Raw genomic sequence first — 21941 nt, 5'->3', positions numbered from 1 at the left:
CCAACTTGGTCTTCTATGTAAATAATTGTAATAACAGAAAAGCGATGGATCATTTATAAAGAGGTTCTGCTTGGATTAGCCTTTAGCTTGTTTCCCTCAAGAGATCTCCTACCTGATATTCTAATCTAATATTACTCTGAGTGGTTTCCACTGCAAGTAAGATAGTGACTTCTGACAACAACTCAGCAGAAGCCCATTTCTGAAATCTTAAGTGTAATTTGAATAATGCACCCCCCAGTCTGTTTAAAGCTGAGAGAGAGAGAGAGAGAGAGAGAGAGAGAGAGAGAGAGAGAGAGAGATATTTGACTGAATGACTTCTTAATTCCAGCTCCTGTCACAAAACCTGCCCATTTCCTTCCTTCAAGCTACTTTTATCACTGTAATTTGTTCACATCCTGCTCACAGCTGGATGAACCATGATTGGCCGTCTAAAGAGTGAAACATGAAGTGCTGAGATGTAATATTTTGTGATGGATGGCTCTTTGACTTTATCTTCAGCGCTCCCCGCTGCAGACACAACTCGTATTTTGTGTACCTCGTCCCGCTCCTGCTCATCTATCTCCGAAGTCCTGGTCTGCCTAACATGTGGGCAAAGCTGGGCAAAGGGCAGATGTGATTCTCAGCAGGAATCGATCAGATCCCCCGCCCCCTTCCAATCCTGTTCCAGAGAAAAGACACTGTGAATAATTAATTGGATCTGTTTTTATTTAGTCAAGACTATGCATCTCTAGAGGATGAATAGAAAGCCTCACTCTTCAAGCCGATCTGCATTTTCAAATAATGCAGCAGCCCTTTAGTGTCAAGAGCTTAGCCAGGCACTGATATATTTTTTTCTCATCTGTGTATTTATTACTCAGGAAAAATGTGAGTGCATTTCAGCAGTATTGCACAAAAATACTGTTTTTTTTCTAGAACACCTAAACGCAAATCACTTATCTGTGCAATGCTGCTTGATTATTTTCAGTCTCTACATTCTCTTTTAGTTAGGGCCTCCACTCTTGATATACAGTGATGAACTTAAAAAGTCACATGCTTGCATTTTGTGTGAGTTCAATCCAATCTTTTTAATGAAACAAGCAGCATAAAAATTTCTTCCAGGGAAATAAACTCTGTTCATGCTCCCGTAAATCTGTAGCCAATGCAAATTTCTACGTCTCCGCTTCATTTTGAGGTGTCACCTGTGATGCCTGTGCGCAGGATTAAAAGTGTGGCTTCACAATGCACACATTCAGTCCCTTCACTCATAAAGATGAGACGTGTAAGTAGCTGTCCCCACATCTTCGTGCAGCACAAACAAAATGTCATCTTTTACTTGATGGAAAAATAAAATTAAAAAATAAGCAAGATCAAAGATCATCCCTTTGTTTTCTGGCTTTGGGTAGATCTCATAATTGTTTCAACACAAACAAACATAAAGGCTCATGTGCGGTACGTTGCTAAAGGATTCACCCCTGCCCATCCCCCACCACTCTCACATTTTATGTTTTATTGCTTTACAACCTTAAACAGTTTGTGCCTTACAATTTTCAAAACATAACTAAAACTGTTTTTATTATTTTTGAAGTAAAAAAATAAATAAATAAATAAATAAATAAATAAATAAATAAATAAATAAATAAATAAATAAATAAATAAATAAATAAATAAATAAATAAATAAATAAATAAATAAATAAATAAATAAATAAAATGCTTGGAATTTGATTAGGGCAATGCACATCGCCTGCTACATTTTATAACAGTTAGTTTGGGACTAATGTGTTGAGAAATGATGAAGTTCTAACAGTATTGGTCAAACCTTGAACAAAACTCAGTCTCTATTTATCTTCAATCACTTATTCGTAGTCAGGTCATGAAGGCAACATGTCCAGCAAAGAAACCAAGGATTCCCTCTGGCCAAGGACACACTCCAGCTCCTCTTGATGTACCGTGAGGCGCTCCTAGGCCAGAGTAGTTACACAATCCCTTCAGCAAGTTCTGGGTCTACTACCAGTGGGACATACCCATAAAACCTCCAAACKGAGGCGTCCAAGAGGCATCCTAAGTAGATGTTCAAACCACCTCAACTGACTCCTTTTGATGCAAAAAAAGCAGTTTMTCTACTCACACTATCTCTAAAGCCCTCCACATACTCGATCCAACGGGAAACAGTGGTTGTTTGGCCACGTGGTTGTTCAGCATTCGTTTTTCCACACACAATATTCATAGTCCCTGAGACACACCACAGTTCCTGGGAAACCCCTCCTGTTGCAGTAAACAGACAATGTATGTTGTGACTTGGCACTAAATAAACTGAATTGAAACTGACGTGAATTAAACATCACTGTCAACTTCTGGAAGCAAGTAGTTGAAGTAAAACGCAGCGTCTGAGCCCTTTCAGCATCATAAAAAACACGTTCATGAACTTCTGACTAATCATACAGTCATTTCTTATGGGAATTGGGGGGTGAAAAGTTCTCACGGCCGGTTGCAAACAAAACAACACAATTTTTGTAATGCAACTTGCAACACAAAGAGACGATTGCGGCAGTTTGGAGGGAGAATGCAGAGGTCCTCAGCATACTCCCTCCAAACTGCCGCAATTGGCTCTCATTGTCGCAGTTTCATGATGAAAATTACGTCACTGCGCTCTCATCGTCAACTCTGTAGCCTCTTTTGTCACAACTCACTGGCTGGACTTTTTACCTCCCTCCACATACAAGAACTTTCTGTGTGATCGGCCAAAAACTTGATAAAACAGACACGCATGGAGGAATCTGTCTGATAAAAAATGTGGCGCTTTGGACAGATTTGTGGACAAATAACATCGGGTGACAGGGCTTGGATTTTCTTTCCGCATTGTAGACTCCAGCAGGAAGAAACCCCATGCAGTGACATATATCGCTGCAGGAGGGATTTCCTAGCACAGTGTGATTGAGGGTCTATGAAAGTTGTGTGCAAAAAACGAACACTGAACCACGTGAAGATGCATCGACTGTTTGGTTTCGAATGAAGTATGTGGAGCCTTTAAGGCTGAGCATAGCTTTGGGTGGCTGACTGCTTATATTTGTGATCTCAATATTTTGGTCATGATCCAAACTTCATGACGTGAGAGTTAGAATGTAGACAGACCAAATTGAGAGCTGTACCTTTCCACTCAGCTCTTTCTTTACCATGACTAATTGAAGCAACACCCACTGAGGATGAGGCCCCAGTTTGTTGTTCCATCTCCCACTTCATCCTGCCATCACTCATGGCAAGACATACAAACACTTTAGGCTCCCATGACTTAGAAGGGGTCATTCCACTTGTTTCCAATTGAGAACTATGACATCAGACTTAGAGGAATTGACTCATATCCCAGTTGTTTCACACTTGGCTCCAAACCGCTCCAGTGCACGCTAAAGATCTTGGCCCAATTTGAAACTAAACTAAAACAAGTTTGCGATGGCTGTTACCATTTTGAGAGAAAATTAGCCTCCGAAAGGTTTTAAACAATGTTCAAAACTCAAGTGACAAGACTAAGAGTCTCCCTGACTCAGTTTGTGTGAAAACCTTTTCTTGGCTTATTCACTGTTGTTACATCATTTACCAACAGTTTCATTTCCAGCTCATTGTTCAACCCCGTACAGCATCTATTATATCCAAAGCAGACTGAGGACATTTAACATGCCAGAATCGAGCCACGCTCTTATTTCATTCTGAGTTGATATGTGCTGACTATGGAGAAGGAGAATCCTCAAAGGAATGAGTACGGTGACACACGACAAGGCACATGGAGCATTCTAATCAAGATTATTTGACCTTTGGGTCCCCCAGCATTCACCACGCATCGCCTGACTCCACAGCAGTCACAGTCCCATCATCTTTGCCTGYTCCTCAAGATGAAGCAGAGGATTATTGAATTACATGCAGTTGAATAGATGTGATGCAAAAGAKTTGTCTCTGCTTTTCTGAACCATGTGAAAGGGGGAAACAGGCTCTCACAGTGCACGTCCACCTAGTGAACCTCACACTTTTTCGAGCCTCTACCACGTCTCTCGCTCTCCAGGTCAGCGTGGCTGAAGAGAGTGTTATTTGGCTCCTGGAGGTGTTGGATTTTAATCCCATCTCCTCCCACTTCAGCAGCTATCTGAAATTGCTTCTGTTCTCTCTCTCTCGCTCTCTTTATTTCAGGAGGAGGACTAAATTCCTGCAAGCTGCTAAAGTTCCTATAGCTTTACAATTATACTTTACTTTCGAGGATGTCTGAGGAATGCACTGTAAGTTGGTGGGGGTGGGGGAGGCAGGGAAAGGGATGAAGACGTCATTAAGGAGATTGTTTCTCTTGTGTGACTCGAACGTCTCGGTTCGGCCAAGAGAAGGTCAGTCATAAGAAGGACACAATGGACACACTCGGCTCACTATCGGGCCTAATGGGAAAATGGTTGAGTGATGTAAGTGTGTGTGTGTGTGTGGTTCACTGTGTGCAGGCTGGGCCTCAAGCCAAAGTAGCTGAGGACATTTTTAGTCTTTTGGCCCGCCTGACCTCAAAGTGTCATAAGTTAGCAGAGATAGAGTTGATGCCTTGTTACTTTATGAGCCAATCTTAGCCCAGGAAGTAATCGCAGTGGGTCCAGTAACAATGGCTCTGGGGTAAGAGTGAAGGATAGGCTGGTGGATTGAAGAATTAGAAAGTTTTAAAGCTTCCATGAGCAGGCAGTGGACTGATAAGCTACAATGACTCAAACAGTGGAGATATCTATCTCACACAGGGATCCTATAAACAAAGCTGTTGTAGCAGGAGTCAGAAAAGCCTTTGGAAAGTCCCCCCTCCTTTTTGTTTTCAGCCTATTTTTAACGTCACTCTATCTTAGGTACTGTATTTCATCAACTAACAAAAAACTGCGAGCTATGAACCTAAATTCWACGGCTGAGTGCCCATTAATGTGTAAATTTGTATTGTAAACGTAGAAGCAATACTGAGTTTGTGGTGCTTCACTGCCATGCTCCACATGCAGAGTCACACTCACACTGAGGTATAAGGCAAACATAAGCACAGCTGACAGGTGAAAGTCGGCGTCATAGAAAATCTGCCAGCGTACATTTTCCATGTTTACCGAGTACAAATTTGTATTTCTTTTTTTCTATTTTAAAAGTTCCCATGCTACGATGTGTGTTTGCACATCAYTGGAAATTTCAAACGTGAGACATTCTCTGCACGCTCAAAAAGGGAGCTATTGCTCACTGACAAAGGCAAAAGGTTACAATGTTTTGCCAGTGTCTGTGTATTTGTCTGTCAGTAGCAAAAGCAAAATATCCCTTGAACAACCGCAGGGATTTTAATGAAACATTAAGAAAGAGAGCACTGATGGGACAATTGCAAATTATTAACTTTTTAAAAGCATGACTCAAGATGGCCGCCACAACTAAAAACACAAAAATAGTTTAACTCAATCAGATTTACATATTTTGTTTTAAAAGTTGATGTGGTCGTGATTGAAAGTCATTCACAAAGCAATGTTTTTAAAACTTTAAAACATCAGCTGCTGGGAATAATTTTGTCCGTAAACAAAACATGTCATGAACCACCGAACTAATTTTAGATTTGAAAGGGGCAGATACTCTGGATTTTCTGGGCACATTGTTCAACTCTACACCACAATCAACTAACTATTACCTTCAAATTCTCTACATACATCAAAATTAAATTTGACTTTGTATCATATAAATGCTTTAAAATTGGCCTCTGTCRCTTTAAGAACCTCCTRCAGTTTCAGACACTCCCACTTCAGCATGTCTTCACAACAATGCTTCGGGGGGAGTGGTGCTCTATGGAGCGAGAGCTAAGCACTGGACTGAGCTCCAGGGGGGAGCTTTGATCAAATGGGCGGTGCTTTGTACCAGCACGTGTTTAGCCATGTCCACATGGCTACCACAGAAGATTTAACGATTCTTCATGCATGAATGAATCAAAGCAACACTCTGGGTTTGTGTCTGATGAGGGAAAGACATTCTAACATGATATAAAGCTCAAAACAGTCGACTTTGCACCCCCCACCGGTTATTTATTTATTTTTTAAGGAAACTCAGAAATATTCATTGAATTTAAATCTACAACTAACATCTGGATTCAGCTTGACTAAAGATGGCTGCCACGTGCATCTGGTCTTAGACAAAAAACAAACAAACAAATAGGATAACTCAGTCAGTTTTATAGTTTTTTTAAGCTGAAATTGCAGATGAGCATCACCCTCAAAACATGCTGTGAGCACTATATGCTTACAAATTTTTATGTCAACTGTTGGTTTCAGCACTGTTTATAGCTACATATCTGATGAACCACTTGACAGGTTTTAATGAAACTCTCAAAAAGTAATCATTGGCTATACATTTATGACTGACACACATGTCAACTTGTACAGATTGTCTGTAAATTATAAGGATTTTACATCATTTTGCAGGTATACGGACGTACAGAGCAATCTCATGGATTTTTTCAAGTCTTACGGATTTTTTTCAAAACCTCACTTTCAAATTTATCTAACATGTCAGAGCCTGTAGGATGATTTAAAAAACAATAAATAACATCAAATAGCCATCTTCCAAYCTGTTCGCCGGACGCTTTCATGTCTGCAGACAGACCACCCCCCGTCCGAAGAGGTTGACATGTATGAACTAACTTTTGGAGAGGATGGCTAAAAGGGGAGAAGAGAGGCCATCAATAAAAAATAAAATAAAATAAAATAAAAAAGACATGCATAAACTAACTTTTAAGTCAACTCACCCCACCAACAAAAAAATGGGCACAACTAAGTCTATTTTACTGAGCTAATATTTGGTGTGTTAGTAGAGGGTAGCCATTCCCAACACATTTTCCAAGAACTKACATATCACTTTGGATTTGACCAAAATGGCTATAGCTCTGTTTTTTCTCAACAATAGATGATCTTAGTTTAAACCTCTGGCTTGAAAGGCAGTTGGTGATGTGCATTCTTTTAAGTAGGTGCTTCTTTTAAGGAATGCTAGGCCCTTAAATTTCATTACTTTGTGTAGAACAGGAACTTCAGAATTGATTAGTGTACAAAGATTCAGATGCAGCAGCAATAATAATTCAGGTGTTCAATGTGTTTATTGGTGCAGCAGAGATGAAAATTAAAAAAAGGTTAAATTAATCATAAGCTAGCTTGCAAAGCATTTAAGTTTTAGAAATGTAAATAATTAAATCACAAACCMAGACGGTGCAGTTTACAGTGTTATAAGCCCTGGAGAGAAATTATATGTTTTCCACAGGTTAGAGGGAAAAAAATGCACACCGTGTCTCCTCAGATGATTGTTTACTGCATGCAGAGTCAGCAAATAAGGAAAATTTGTGTCCATGGCCTCCCTTTGGAAGCAAGCTGTGCTTTGTTTGTACCCACCGACTTTAAGCACAATGAGTTCCTCCTGTTATCGGGACACAAACACAACTCAGCCTAAGCATCCTGTCACTCTCCGGGTAACCAGATAAATGCTTGTTACCCTCTTAAAGCACCGAGATAAAACAGACCATCTGGTATCTCTGTTTGAACACCTCTCATTTAGCTTGCTGAATCCACTGCGAACAGACAACCGCAGTTAGAGGCTTATTGAAAATACACACAAAACACCAGGGAGCTGTGTCGTAATCCGTGCAAACACCTAAAGCAAGTCTGAAACGGTGACTTTGCAACCCCTCCAAAGTTCCTTTTTGTTCTTTCTTTTGTTCGAAAGCTCCGTGCTTCTGTTGTCTGTCTGTCTGCACCGCACTTTGATGCTCGTCACGTCGCTCTGCCCTTTGCTTTGGAGCATCAGTGTCAACACCACGTTCCTCTGTGGAGCTCAGCTGTGACGCGTTCCTCGCACATCTCCACGCACCCCCCACTCCACCGTCAGATGATGGAATAAAATCACTTTTAAGTAACATGATGGAGAAAATGTCCGACAGTGCTGAGGTCAGAATGCAGTGACGAAAGTAACCAACGTTGGTGCAATTCAAGGTCAAATAAAAAGGACGATTGTCAAATTTCGTCTAGGTGCTCTCTGAAGTATCTGCTTACTGTAGAGCTCCAAAGGTGTTTTAATGGAGAATTAACAAAGACACTCACATCCTCTGTTTTCCTATCTATCTGTGCATGTTTGTTTGTTGTCTGTTAGCAAAACATTTTACGAACCAGTCAACGGATTTTGATTAAACTTTCAAAAAGTAATCACTGGACAGACAATGACCATTGCTCTGTCAGTTATAGATATACTGAGCTAAAATTTGGTGTGGAAGTAGCTGGCAGTCATTCCCAACAGAAACTTTGAGTACTGCTCAATGTGCAAGACTTATGCCCAAAACTTTGGTAATTAGTATTTAGCATTAGCCTGGCCCTTGCCTTCCAACGCAGCTCCACACAGTTCTAGTTTCCCTTCGCTGCTCCGTCTGGGATTTCTCCCATAGACAAGGAATCCGCGGCAGATTTTTAGCCAAACCAATCAGAGAACAGAACGTCAATTTTCTGCAGTGTCTGCTTGTAGTTAATTTTACCTGGGCCAATCAGCAAACAGAAGGCGGAGTTTTGAACGACGTCGATTTTCTGTACAGTGTCTGCTAGTTATTTTAGCATACGGCAGTGGAGGAAGTGAATGAAGCCAGTCTGTGTTGATAAGGCTTCCAAATTAAATTAAATTTATCTGACAAAGCAGCAGCTCTCATTTACAGTCRTCTCGTTCAGCTACTTCTCTCAGTAGGGTTGTTTACAGCACACGCAATTTCCGGTTACCTTCTTAGCTTAGCCTCCTTCACAGCGACACTTCAGCAGAGGCCACGCCTCCAGCAAGAATCGCTTCTATATGGCCGCGAGTCCAGACCCTCTGTACGAAGCAAAGTGAAGGACAAGAGTCTGGTTTTTACCAGGCTAATTTGGCATCAAATCTGTCTGTCTGTAGCAAAATAACTAATACGTAAATCACCCAATGGATGAACTCTGGGAACGCTATATGTAAATGTATATCTGAAAATACCTGACTACTGGAATCAGCTCAGTTCAAGAACCAGTGATCAACCTAAAAAAAAACACCAAATGCTCTGTAACTCAGTCAGTTTTACAGATATTAAGCTAAAATTTGATGCGGTAGCAGCTGTGAGTCATTACTAACACATACGTTAAATACTAATAGATTGCACAATTTTTTTGAAATATTGTTTGAGTTCACCCATTACATTATTTGCAGWGTTTACACAAATGAGATATAAATTTGTCATTTATTAACATACGTCTATTTTAGTTTAAAACTTTAACATGAATAGCAGTAGGCAACATGCATACCTTGAAGGAATGATATCACTTACCAAAAGGAAGTATAACTCAAGTACATGTCATTAAGTATACACAAGTATTGTTAAGTACTGAATACTTTAAGTTTATTTTTAGTATGAGTCAAATACAGGTCAACTTTAAAGCTGCAGTCTGTAACTTTTTAAAATATATATATATATTTGACATATTTGTTAAAACTGTCACAATGTCCTGACAGAATGATATTAGACAGATAATCTCTGGGGGAAAAAAGGGGGGAAAAAACTCCTCTGGCTCCTCCCGGTGGTCCTACTGCCCTCTGTTAAAATCTCTCCGACCCGGAGACGAACAGCCAATCAAAAGTGAGGTTTGTCTCATGCACGAGCTGTTCTTGCCCACCCCCAGTCCCTGCCCGCGCAGCCGAGCGCACTCTCATTCAAACAGTGAGCTGTGGCACACCTCCTACTTACAGGCGTGCGCGCTCCCGACTCTGGGCCCTGCTGTGGGGTAGGAGCTTAGGAAGGGGAGCTGAGAGCAGGGGGGAGGGACAAGGTTGTATCTGTTCAAAATTTTTCTAAGTTTTTGGGTTTTCAAGAAACTACATACAGCAGCTTTAACATGTGTCTCTGATAAGTACATAAAAAGTGAGCTGAATGTATGTACTCTTATTTTTAGCTTAAAATTAGTATACGTGAAGGACACTTGCATATACTACATTTTGATAAGGGATAGGCCTTTATATTATTCAGGCATTATTAAATCCAGCATCAKTAAAATCACCCTGTCTCTACTCACATAAAAAGATGTTTAAAAATATTTTCGGGGACATGAATCAAACAGAGAAATCCTCTCCCTACATTAAAGACTGTCAGCACATCATCTAGTCTCCTGAGGAGCTAAAAACAACCACAGAGATGAAATGCAGTCTTCTTTTAAACATTAGATTAAATGTAAAGTAAACTGGATTTTCACTGCCTCGGATTGGAGGGTTGATCTGTGTACAGTGGAGAAGATGGGGAGTTGTGGGACTGTATCTGTGCATGTGTGCACATGTCGAAATGACTGGCAGGATTTGCAATGAGAAGCGTGCTCTTTGGGGAAATGACATCATTAAAACAGTGCAGCTGAGTCCGCTGAAATGGCTAAATTAGCCAACAGTGGATGCTGGGTCATCTTCGATGTGATGCAACACACTGGTCATTCCTTGCAACGTGATGCCACTGCTATAACGAGCTAAAATTATGACATTTTTCCCATTTAAGTATAGGTATGTTTTAACACAAAAAAATGGGTGAGTATATATTTTGTGGAAATAGTATACTCCTCATCCACATGTCAGGATTTTAAGAACAGCAGAAGCATTAAAACAATAAATGGATAATTTTCTGCTCATTGTAGCAAGGTAAGTGTAGCTGCTGTAAAACCTCTAAAACATGCAGGATAGCGGCCCTCGAGGACTGGAGTTTGACACCCCTGCTCTAAGAGGTCCTGAGTCTATCATTTCCAAAGGGGCAGGGGTTCTCAAATTTTATATTAAATAATCCAAATTAGATTTCTAGATAAGATTAAAAGTCCAAAAGAATATACAAATCATTTTTAAAACCTGTTTACAATGTGTAACCACAGTTGTTTGCCTGCATTTTTTGGAGTGAGTCAGTTTGACAGGAAAGCTCAATGCATCAATTTAATAAGAAAGGTGAAACACCTAATTACTCATTATGCCTGATCGGCAATCAATTTATGTTCTCATGCAAGAAAAAAAAACATTGAAAAAACCTAAACTTAAAGGTAACAAAGCTCCATAACATCAAAATGATAAGGGGCAAAGCTTAAGTTAAATGTGAAGTAGCCTGGTGTGAAAAATCTCCCCGTCTGCCTTCAATGAGCTGTTAAACCTCAACACAACAAATGTTGCTGTTAAATGCAGCAGAGGTATATAAAATACTTAAAATAAGTAACTTAGTCAAAGTAAAAATACCTTAACAAAAACTACTTTGGTAAAAAAATTAAAAAATCACTGATAAAAAGAGTAAGAAACTCCTAAAACTTCTCACACTAATCAGAAAAGTAAAAGTACTTTTACACACTCTAAGAAATGAAGTGTTGAATTTATTTAACCAAACTGGTTCCACTAAATCGAGTTGAGTAAGTTGTTGAGCACCAACCCTGAGTACTTACTGAGTTAGAACTTAAACATTACACAATGACTTTAAAACACCTTTTTTTTATTTAAAACAAGGCAGCTGGTAAAGGTACCGATACATTATTGGTACTTTAAGAAAACTTATACTAATTTTTTGTAGTTCTCAACAACTAGTGGGATCCCGATAACGATTTTGGTATTGGGACACCACTTGTTGCAAAGTATTAAAGAAAGACTTGCCAAACGAGCCTCGTACCTGGGCGGGAGGCAAACAACATTATGTGCTTGTGAGCTCTCTTTTCAATGCCAGCCAGTATTTTTTTATTGTTTATCTGTATTTTTAAACAGAGCTGCTAATGTGAGTCATGCATAAGGTTTCCAAAATAATCTATGTATCTTCTGTTAAAAGACCTGGCAAATCTATAAATGGTGTCCCAAGCTAGATGTATAAAATTCWGTTGAAAGCATGAATGGTGATTAAAGCTCTATGAGGTGACCTGACCAGCACTGACTGTGTTGCTGGTAATATTATAACAAACTGCAGAAAAATGAGAGACAGTGAGCTCACGTTAATCCTCTGCTAATCTGACCTCTAAAAGTGTGAAAGCTTGTTGTTTTTATTGTTCGTTTCAATGATCAACAGGCTAACAATGAAACTCAGTTTTGCAACAAAGTACTAGCAACATTTTTTTTATTCTTACACCTCTATTAACCATCTATCTTCTGTTAAAAATATAAACACTATTGTGCTGAAAATAAAAATTATGTTGACCTTTTAGGATTTGCCATGTCCTAGACATCTGAATATTTACACCAACACTAAGGCTTAAAAAGCTTATAGTGACCACAAAAATGGCAAAAAAAATAATTAAAAAGATGCCAGTGTATGGTCTCCTAACGTCCCATTTCACTGTAAAACCCACATACATTGCATGCTAAACTGTTATTTTATCATTGTCAGTGGTCTGATCTGACACTATTGATCAACTCCAGTCAAATATATGTACAAAATGTGAAAAAAACAAAAAAAAACATTTAGTATTAGCTTCTTTTTTAGAATAATGTGCTTTAGAAAATGGTTAATATCAGACTATTGTATTATTTTTGGTAGAACCTATTGAAGGCAGAGGTTTTAATGTCTGAAGCTACCACTGAGCTTTACATTTAATTGCTTTAATATTTTAATGGCGTTGAGGATTGCGCTGGTTTCCACTCCCACATGCTTTAGAAATTATAGCAGTGCAGACACAGAGCGTGTAATTTTCAAAGATGGGTTATCAAGATCAGTGTGGGTTCAAAGGCCCAAAGACTGAATGGATAAAAGCTCCATSATGGTTTCCGTGGCCACATGTTCAAAGCCATTGAAACCTTGCCAACACCCACCACCATGCTTGTACTCATACTTTTTTGGGGATCAGTTGTGCCATGGTGTTGGACTCACAGAGCTTACAGTATCACACTCCAGTGCGACAGGGGGCAAAACTGTTGCTTCTTCTGTTGACTAGCTGAAAGAGAAGAAGTTGAGTAAAGTCTTTGAATTAGCAATAAATAACTGTTAATGTTTGCTAGCATAACCTTTATCCTGTGTTCAACAAAAGAGTATTTGACTCAGTGTCTGTGTACTGGAAAGTTACTGAGATGCCTAACTGGAAAACTATTTACCTTTCTATAATGGAAAGGTACAAAGCTGTTTGTGTTTCACTGTAACATGAAAGAAACAGGTTGCTTTCTTCATGTAAACTTTGCACTAAAAAGGCAGGAAGARCTTATCAAGTCATCTAGAAACAGTTTTGGGGTACCTGTTGCTTACAGTTGAAACTCAGCTTTGCCTCTTTTGTTAAAGAAAAAGTCACAGATGATCTGCTATAAGAGCAGGAGGTAAACTGTACATAGATTGGTATTCAATTTATGTCGGCCACTGTTGGTGTCTTCCTGCTATAACAGGTTAAACTTCTTACTCTTATTTTTTTATCTAAATTATTGTTTTCCATGACAATCTTCTCATATTGATTTGACAGCATRATGTATTTTCTAGTATATTTGGGTATATTTTTGTATCACGGTCACTTCCACATGTTAGGGTAAGAGTAATTAAAGTAATCTAACTAACTGTTAGATTTGTCTGCAGTGATGTAAAAACATTAGAAAACATCAGCCAGATCATTGATGTTTTTTTCAGAGTCCTGGTAAAGTTTGCAATTGGTTCCTATACACAGTAAAAAATGAAGTGTAATTTTAACACCTACAGAGTTGAATTTAACTCTGTTCCATATAATATTTGGTCCCACTCAAAATTAGTGTAAAATGTACTCTGTAGCCAGTGTAAACTTTTCAGAGTTTATTTTACTCATTTTAGTGTCATAATCAACAATGAATTGAGTAAAATTATTTAACACTATAGCTCGTTGACACTCTATAGAGTAATATTGTTATTTTTCATGGAGTTAACTTTACACTAGACTCTATTTAAAAGGTACACTTTATTGTGTAATACTAACATTATTTTATGTTTTCCTTTTACACAGTGTGAATCAGAGTACACAGARTTCGGCWCTCTATCTTAAGAGTTTAAAACAACTCTTGAAGTGTTTCATTAACAGATGTCAGTAGTTGGCAAATCAGCACAAAATTGTACCTCTCACTCATGGTGTCGACTTATGGCAAAAAACACAAAACTTAAACTTGAAAAACTAAACAACCTGAACAAGAAAACTAACCAGAAAAACAAATTTTTACACTCATGAACATTTTTAATAATCTTAGACATGCAAACACATAATTTCTACAAGATTACCCAGCATTCCTTGCTGAGAAAATTCTGGTCCATGAGGAAGAGGGCGGGGCTTTTCAGAATTCTTCTTTCAACACTGCATTGTGTTCTATAATGACACTGTTACGTGTTAATCAAGACTTAACAGTGGGYGGAGCTTATTTAACACTGTCCAGAGTTRAGACARCACTGATGAAATCAACTCTGTGAATTAACACCAACACTGGATGTCAGTTTACTCAGAAAGTGTTAAAATAACACTTGGGGAGCTGAAATTAACTCTTATAAGTTTAACACTGCAAATTTAACACTCAGTTTATTACTGTGTAATTACTCATGATAAAACATGATAGCTTCATAATGGTTCTGAGCATCCTTCTATAGCAGGACTGTGGGAATTATCATTATGTCAGCAGTAAACCGGGGTGCAACATATAGATGTAACCATGGTGTGGGATTCACTCACATCAGTGATGTTTTTTTTTTTTTTTTTTTTTTTTTTTTTGACAGAATCTGAAGCAGAACTTGCCACACTGGCCTAGTAGAAGCTGAGCTTCATCTGAGATTGTATCAGTCTATTTCATACTTAATATAGTGGTAGGGCATTGTGTGCTGTGAAGTAGAATTCAGCTGCATCCTGACATATGTACGTACTCCAAGAGAGTCATACCAGGACATTTTGTCTGAAGTGTGATAGCTCATGCTGAGAAAGGAGCCTAAGCAGCAAAGATTATCATCGTGGTTTTTACAAACACCTGCAAAGTATTGACATGTCAAAGCTTGAATGTGACTGATTATACTTTATGTCCCTCAGGTGTTCTTCAGCGGAGGATGGCAGGAGATTCCCGTGTCCTCATGGACCACAACATGGAGACAGGAGTAACGCCTGCACAGGTGAACTACAGAAGCACCACATCCTCCTTGGTTAAGAGATGGGAAACTAAAAAAAACTGATTTTTAAATGTCAGTAGGGATCATTGAGAGAGAAAATGACGACTTACATGCAGGATTTTAAGAAATGTTGGCAGTGTGACAGGTGCGCTACAAGACTTCAAAGATAAAGCAAGGCCATTTATAGAAGACAAGATGTGACTACATCTCTTTTAGTACTTAAGTACATAACTGAGTTTTCTTGGCATCAATAATAAAGGAAAATACATTCAACTTTTTCCTTTAACAGATTGTGAAACTGTGCTTGTTTTCTGTACTGATTTCCAAGCTGACTGGAACTTTTAGTGCCTACTCAAGCTTGACTAGAAAGGCTCAATGACAAGAAAAAGAAGGAAAAAGCTACTAATTACGAATGCCGTGCAGAGACAGCTAATTAATGTGTGTATGGATCGTCACTCCCAGGTTATATATTGACTGCAAAAGCAGTACTGCTGGAGACAGCTATACTTCTACAACTCAATTAGACTAAGTGATAAAATAAATGGGTTTAGTTCTGGTTTGATTAATTTGATACAATTAAAAAATAGTTGCAATTATATTAATCAGAATTAAAAGTGGTGGGCTGACAGTGCTTTGAGTCTAATATATTTGATTTAAAGTTCCCCTCAGTATTTAAGAAGGTAATTGACGCATTCAGTGTCTTTCATTTCTCGTGCTCAAAATATTTGTTTTAGTAATGATTAATTAATTCAGTATGCATCAAATCAATACGCTGCTTCTAACTTAATGCAATTCTTATGTTCAGGAAAGAAGTGAACATTCAGCYTACTTTTGCAATCATTAATGAACTCCTCTTGCAGATTTGGTTTTTGAGGCTCCACATAAAACACACTGGAATAACACTGTTGACTTAGATTGTATTTTTTTGTTTTTTGTAGGCTAAACTGTGAGAACGACGATCTTTGTGATTCAGCCAGTGTACAGTAAGCACAAGTGAAAGGAACTTTCCTGGCAGAGCACAACTCTGGAGAGTATCGTGTCAATTAGCAGCTAAAGTCTTTGACAGTCATTGGGGAAACTTATCGACCGAGTTCGGAAATGTCAGTGTGTTGCTGAAATGTCCTTGGGCACTTTTAAAGATCCTAATATTGTTATGTTTGTGTTGTGTTTGCGCCTGTTTAAGTATAGAACCAAAATGCTAAACCAGTTTGTTAGTTGAGAGCAGTGGCGGATGCTGGTCTTTCAAGAAAAGGAAGCTCAATTTCGGCCTACATAATAAAATGTGTGGGTTATAAATTCTACCCTCCGTTCCTTTTCAAGAAATTTTTTTAGTTTATAATATTTATTCATTTCATTTTAAAAAACAAAACAAATAAAATAAAATGAAAGGTAGCAGAAGAAGATAAAGGTCTTGATATCTGCTCCTATTTACAAAAAAATTATTAATTTCAAACAATAAACCAAATAATAAAACAAAACAAAAAATTCAACTCCTCAAACAGTGACTCATACAAATACAAATTAAACAATTTCATATTTCTTTGACAATTTTGCTTTGATCATTTTTTAAGGAATTAATTGATCCAATGCTTTTATAATCATTTTCCAGATTATTCTATAGTTTTTTTTACAGCAGCCAGCTCACTTTGTCATACCAGGACAGCTGAAAAAACCTGTTATTTCCCCACTGTGGGATCAATAAAAAGTTTTTTTAATCTTACTTTTCCCCAACTTTTGCACCAAATTAATCTGAGGAGTTGATCAGCCCTGCTGTTTAACTCTGTTTTACTTCATAAGGAAGACTTTCATGATGGCTTCACCAAAATCCGGTCCAATACATTCAAACTGTCCACCATTATGTGCAGCTTGCTACCTAGCTAGCTGGGACTGGCATGAGGCCAGAGTAAAGTATGTCCGCCTGAGTGCTTTGTGACGGTGAAGGGGCTCAGCAGCCCCCGCTGGACAGAAGAAGTCAGAAAGAGTGATAGAGGTCTGTCTCCAAACACAAGCAGATACAAAACAACCACCAGAAATAGAAGCTCAATTTGTCGCTAGTCATTTTTAAGAAAGAAAATGTCGCTAAAGGGATTAATAAAGTCTCCGTTTCAACTCAGAACAGAAACATAAGTAAAAAATACTCCCACATAATGTTTACACCAAAAGATCGCTGATTCGCTCATTTTGCTGTCAATCAAAAAGGGATTCAGCCTCCGACAGATCATCCAATCATCATGCAGAAGCTGAGCATCCGGGCCAACCAAGGCCAGCCCCCTGCCCCATAGACCCCCAGAGACGCTGAGCGTCTGATGGGCGGGACAAAACCAGCATTTATCCAATGACTCGTCTTGTTTCGCTGCAGTCTTTGCATCATTAATGAGCTCTGTGGAAGCTCAGCGTCCGCACTGTTTAAAGCACTGTGAAGCTACGGGAATGAGGGAGAGGAAAGTTGTGTCGTTATCAGTGATAAGAAGCTGATTCTGAACAAAAGTTGAGCGCGTTGTAGAACATATTTAGTCAATGATGTGTACTCACAACATTATATATTTGATCTTTTTTTTTTTTTTTTGCATTTTGTGGGAAGCTGAGTTTCCCTTGCAGTCTTAGAGCAATCACCTCTGGTTGAGAGGGTTTGGCTATACTTATTAAAAAATACACAAAATAGTCCATTCCGTAATCCATTTAGGTACATAAAGCTATGCAAAGGTGGTCACCAAAGGCATTCTGCTTGTTTGAAGGATAGCATGGAAGTCTTACAGGTAAAGTCAGTATCTCTGCCCTTAGCGTGTGAGAGGAAGGAGCACAGGGAACAGGGAAGAGACAGGACATAGCTGTGGAGCCAGATCACCTTACTGGATGAGGGCCAACACAGACAAAGACCTTGGCGTGTGTGTGTTCTTGTTGCGTCCTTACTCCATTTCTTTTCTGTCCCTGTCATATATACGCATAAACTGGCATCTGCTATATAAGGGCTGAGCAGCACAGAGAGATGACTTTATAGCTGCTTTTGATTGCATTTGATTCCATTCTAGTAGCCTTTATACCAGCCAGTGTGGATTCTGATAAAGGCTGAAAGAAAATTGCATAAAACAGGTTAACATCTTTCTCCGTCAGTACAAATAGACCGTAGAAGAGAAGAAAATGTTTACTGAAAGAAATAAGTGCAGAGAAAATATCTTTTTCCTTTCCTTCTGTCTGTTTGAGTTTACCTTTTTTTCTCGTCTTTTGTTTTTTTCTCTTTTTTCGTTTCGACCTAGGTGAAAAAGCTCCCTAAACATCTGAGGGAAGCTCAGATATCAACCGAGAGAACCCACTTGATTTCCGAACCAGTAAGAAAGCCCCGGCAGCGGTAYGTGCAAAAGGACGGCAAGTGCAACGTTCACCATGGAAATGTGCAAGAGACCTACCGATACCTCAGTGACTTGTTCACTACACTGGTGGATCTACGGTGGCGTTTTAGTCTTTTAATTTTCACACTGGTCTATGTAATCAACTGGCTTTTCTTTGGATTTCTCTGGTGGCTGATTGCACTTATCCGTGGAGATCTAGTGCACGCTGATGAAGAGGGCTGGACCCCTTGTGTTGAGAACCTGAACAGTTTTGTCTCTGCTTTCCTCTTCTCCATCGAGACGGAGACCACCATTGGGTATGGCTATCGTGTAATCACAGAACGATGCCCCGAAGGCATTATATTACTTTTGGTGCAGGCCATCTTGGGCTCCATAGTCAACGCCATCATGGTGGGCTGCATGTTTGTCAAGATTTCACAGCCAAAGAATCGCGCGGAGACGCTAATGTTCTCGCATAATGCCGTCATATCCGTGCGAGACAACAAGATGTGCCTGATGTTTCGGGTGGGAGACCTGAGGAACTCTCACATCGTGGAGGCATCGATCAGAGCGAAGCTAATTCGCTCACAGCAGACCAAAGAGGGGGAGTTCATCCCTCTCAATCAGACTGACATCAACATCGGCTTCGACACGGGGGACGACCGGCTGTTCTTGGTGTCGCCACTCATCATCTCACATGAGATCAACGAGAAGAGTCCCTTCTGGGAAATGTCAATGGCACAAATGGAGAAGGAGGAGTTCGAGATTGTGGTCATCCTTGAGGGCATGGTGGAGGCTACAGGTATGAAGGGTGGTGTGAGGGACGTGTGTATCAAAAGCAAGGGAAAAGGGAGTGATTTTTTTTTTTATTCATCAGTGATAAATAGGTAGAGTAAGAATTGACAAAGATTTGAATAAATGGCTAGAATTGCAAATGTTGCTAAATAATGGGGTAACTGTGAGTTCAGCAGACTGAAATGTTGCACTTTATGAAATGAAGAACTTAACTGACTCGTAAGTGAGGCATAAATGATATAAATGTATTTCAATTCAAAGGTAATTCAAATTCTAATGAGGATTTATAGTTTAATAAGCTGGCCGTTTTTATGACTAAGATGGTGCTGATTCCTCTCATTAAAATTCCAGGTGTGATTCAGTCTCTATCTGCACTTGATTTTTTCAAGTATTCCTCTAAACGAACCAAATGACATAAATTCACAAACTCCTTGCAAAGGTTTCCATGTGTTCACTGCAGCCCTCATCTCCATTGTTGCTATTTCAGGGTGATGTCTTTGTATTGTTTATTTCCAAATGAGTGAAGTGTGGCTGCCCACACTAGTAGTTTTTGTTTGGGGGTAAATTCTCAGCTTCAGGCTKGTTACATTTACAAGGCAAACAAGAACATATATGCTGCTGTTGTCAGGGGAGGGCTTAAATGCAGCACTAAACAAACAAAAGGACTGAGCGACATTACAGTGCAAAAGTATTAAGCTAGCACTCCTTCCTTCAAATCTTTACTTTCATGGAGATAGCCACCGGTTGAATTGAAATCAAATTATAGAATTGAAAGTAAAAGTAGTCAAACTGAATTTTTAGTACAAGAAATTACAATTTCAAAGCACATTAATTAAGTTTCAAACAATTAAACTCAGTTTAGTGAAATAAATTTTTAAACCAGTGCATTTAATTTCACATAATACAAATACAGATTCAGTTCGAGCAATTCAAATTCAGTTTCTGATGGAACAAATTTCTGCCCACACACCGGCTCTTTGCAATTCAGAGGTGAATTCAGCAGAGTTAGAAAATGCTTTTTAATTTTGTTTTTAGTTTGTTTAGTTTTGCCGTATAAATCTATGAATCTTTTAAGGAGACATATCATACTTTTAAATCCTTCTTTTTCACATTTAAATCACTCAGTRGGGGGTCTATATAAAGTGGAACAGAATTTTTTTTTTCTTTATTTTATCTCCACAAGTCCCTAGTTTGATAGAGATATCACAATATAGCATCACAGAAACCATTAAAATTATTTAAAAGATGTCAACAATAGAAGACTTGTCCTTCCAGCCTTACATGTTGGAGACAGAGTCTGACCCAGAGCGTGAAGACAATGAAGATGACCAAATTGGTTAAATGAGAAGTCCAGACCTTATCTAGAAGTTCTGATGCAAATATTGTGACATAATAGCTCAGAAAACGTGGAGAATAGAGAAAACTAAACAAGTTGAAAATATGACCCAAACAGAATATAAACATATCTATGCGGCACCAGGAGAGACTAAATTTAAATCGTCTGCACTCCTAGAGATTCCAAGTACACAACAAAATGGATTTAATGGCTAAAAAAGTGGATTTTGCATGATATGTYCTCTTTAAGCAAATCATCATTTACATGTAAAGACCATGCGCCAAGATTTGACCAAAACAATTACAACTCTGGCATAAAAGGTGGCAGGAGATACATGCATTCACGGAATGCTTGCCCTTTAATTTTGCTTTTGTTTTGTTTAAAAGGTTTCAACAAAAACAACTCTATATGACCAAATCCTATGCATTTAGAACATTTATATTTTGTTTTTAATTTAGATTTGTTTACTGTTTAAATTATAGCAATAAAAAACAATGATCTTCTTACACTGTTAGGTATTTGACTCAGAAAATAAATCACCTCTTGTTCTCCAGCAGAGGCATGGGTCAGGTTGTCCCTGTCCTTGAACCGGCCACGCAATGGATAAACTTGAATTCATACTTGACCTGCCTCACTTTCCACTCATGTACGGAACTTATGAGCACAAGTCATAGAGACGTAGCACAGATATAGCTTTTTTCCATCGCAACAACCATCAACCAGGTTGTTATTAGCATCACTACCCCTCTTGTGCTCCGCAACACAAAAGGGTAAATACAGATCAAGTATGAGCCCAGAGATAGAGGTTCAAGTCTGTATATGAACTTTAAAGTGATGTAAACTGCAATGTGTKTCTTCATTTAAAAGAAATATGTGTGAATTAATATGTTTATTTTAAATAAGACAAACATGTTAAATAAGACATTACACGAACTACACGGGGTTACAGTTGGTGGAGCTATTCAACTGGATCGAATCCCAGCCGGGGTTGTTCAGGATGGGTTTTCTGCAGGTACTCAGGTTTCTTCCCCCAACCAGAAACAAACTTGTTATTGGTAACTCTAAAATGTGAGTGAGAGTGTGAGTGGTTGTTTGTCTCTGTGTCTTTGTGATGGATTTGCCATTTGTCCAGGATGTCCCTCACACAGTGACTGCTGGACATTGGCACCGGTGACCCCCGTGACCTGTAAAGTAAGAAATGGGAGAAAATGGATGGATGAAATTGCAAACATGTAAATGTATAATCATTACTTACTGTTACATAAAATATTAAAATTTGCACTCATCCGGTTTTCAGCACAACCATGTAAGAGGAATAAAAACATATGCATATGTGAATTTATTTCTGTGAAAGGTGCTATATAAATAAAACTTTACTTACTAACTTACTTACTTACTTACTTACTTACTTACTTACTTAC

At 38.7% G+C, this 21941-nt stretch overlaps 1 protein-coding gene across 2 annotated transcripts in view; it reads left to right on the top strand.

Annotated features, from left to right (window-relative positions):
- kcnj5 (potassium inwardly rectifying channel subfamily J member 5) overlaps positions 1-21941 on the top strand; it is a 41714-nt gene that overhangs the window by 9152 nt on the left and 10621 nt on the right. For both annotated transcript variants that reach the window (XM_014020846.1, XM_014020847.1), the window contains exons 2-3: positions 14987-15066; positions 18318-19191. In XM_014020846.1, the coding sequence (XP_013876300.1) occupies positions 15004-15066; positions 18318-19191 (937 nt within the window). In that variant the 5' untranslated portion in view covers positions 14987-15003. The remainder of the gene's footprint in view (positions 1-14986; positions 15067-18317; positions 19192-21941) is intronic.

This window comes from Austrofundulus limnaeus, unplaced genomic scaffold, assembly GCF_001266775.1.
Source record: "Austrofundulus limnaeus strain Quisiro unplaced genomic scaffold, Austrofundulus_limnaeus-1.0 Scaffold268, whole genome shotgun sequence".
NCBI classification, from domain to species: domain Eukaryota; kingdom Metazoa; phylum Chordata; class Actinopteri; order Cyprinodontiformes; family Rivulidae; genus Austrofundulus; species Austrofundulus limnaeus.
Note: the sequence above shows the minus strand (reverse complement) of the source record. Positions and strands in the feature narration are given on the sequence as shown.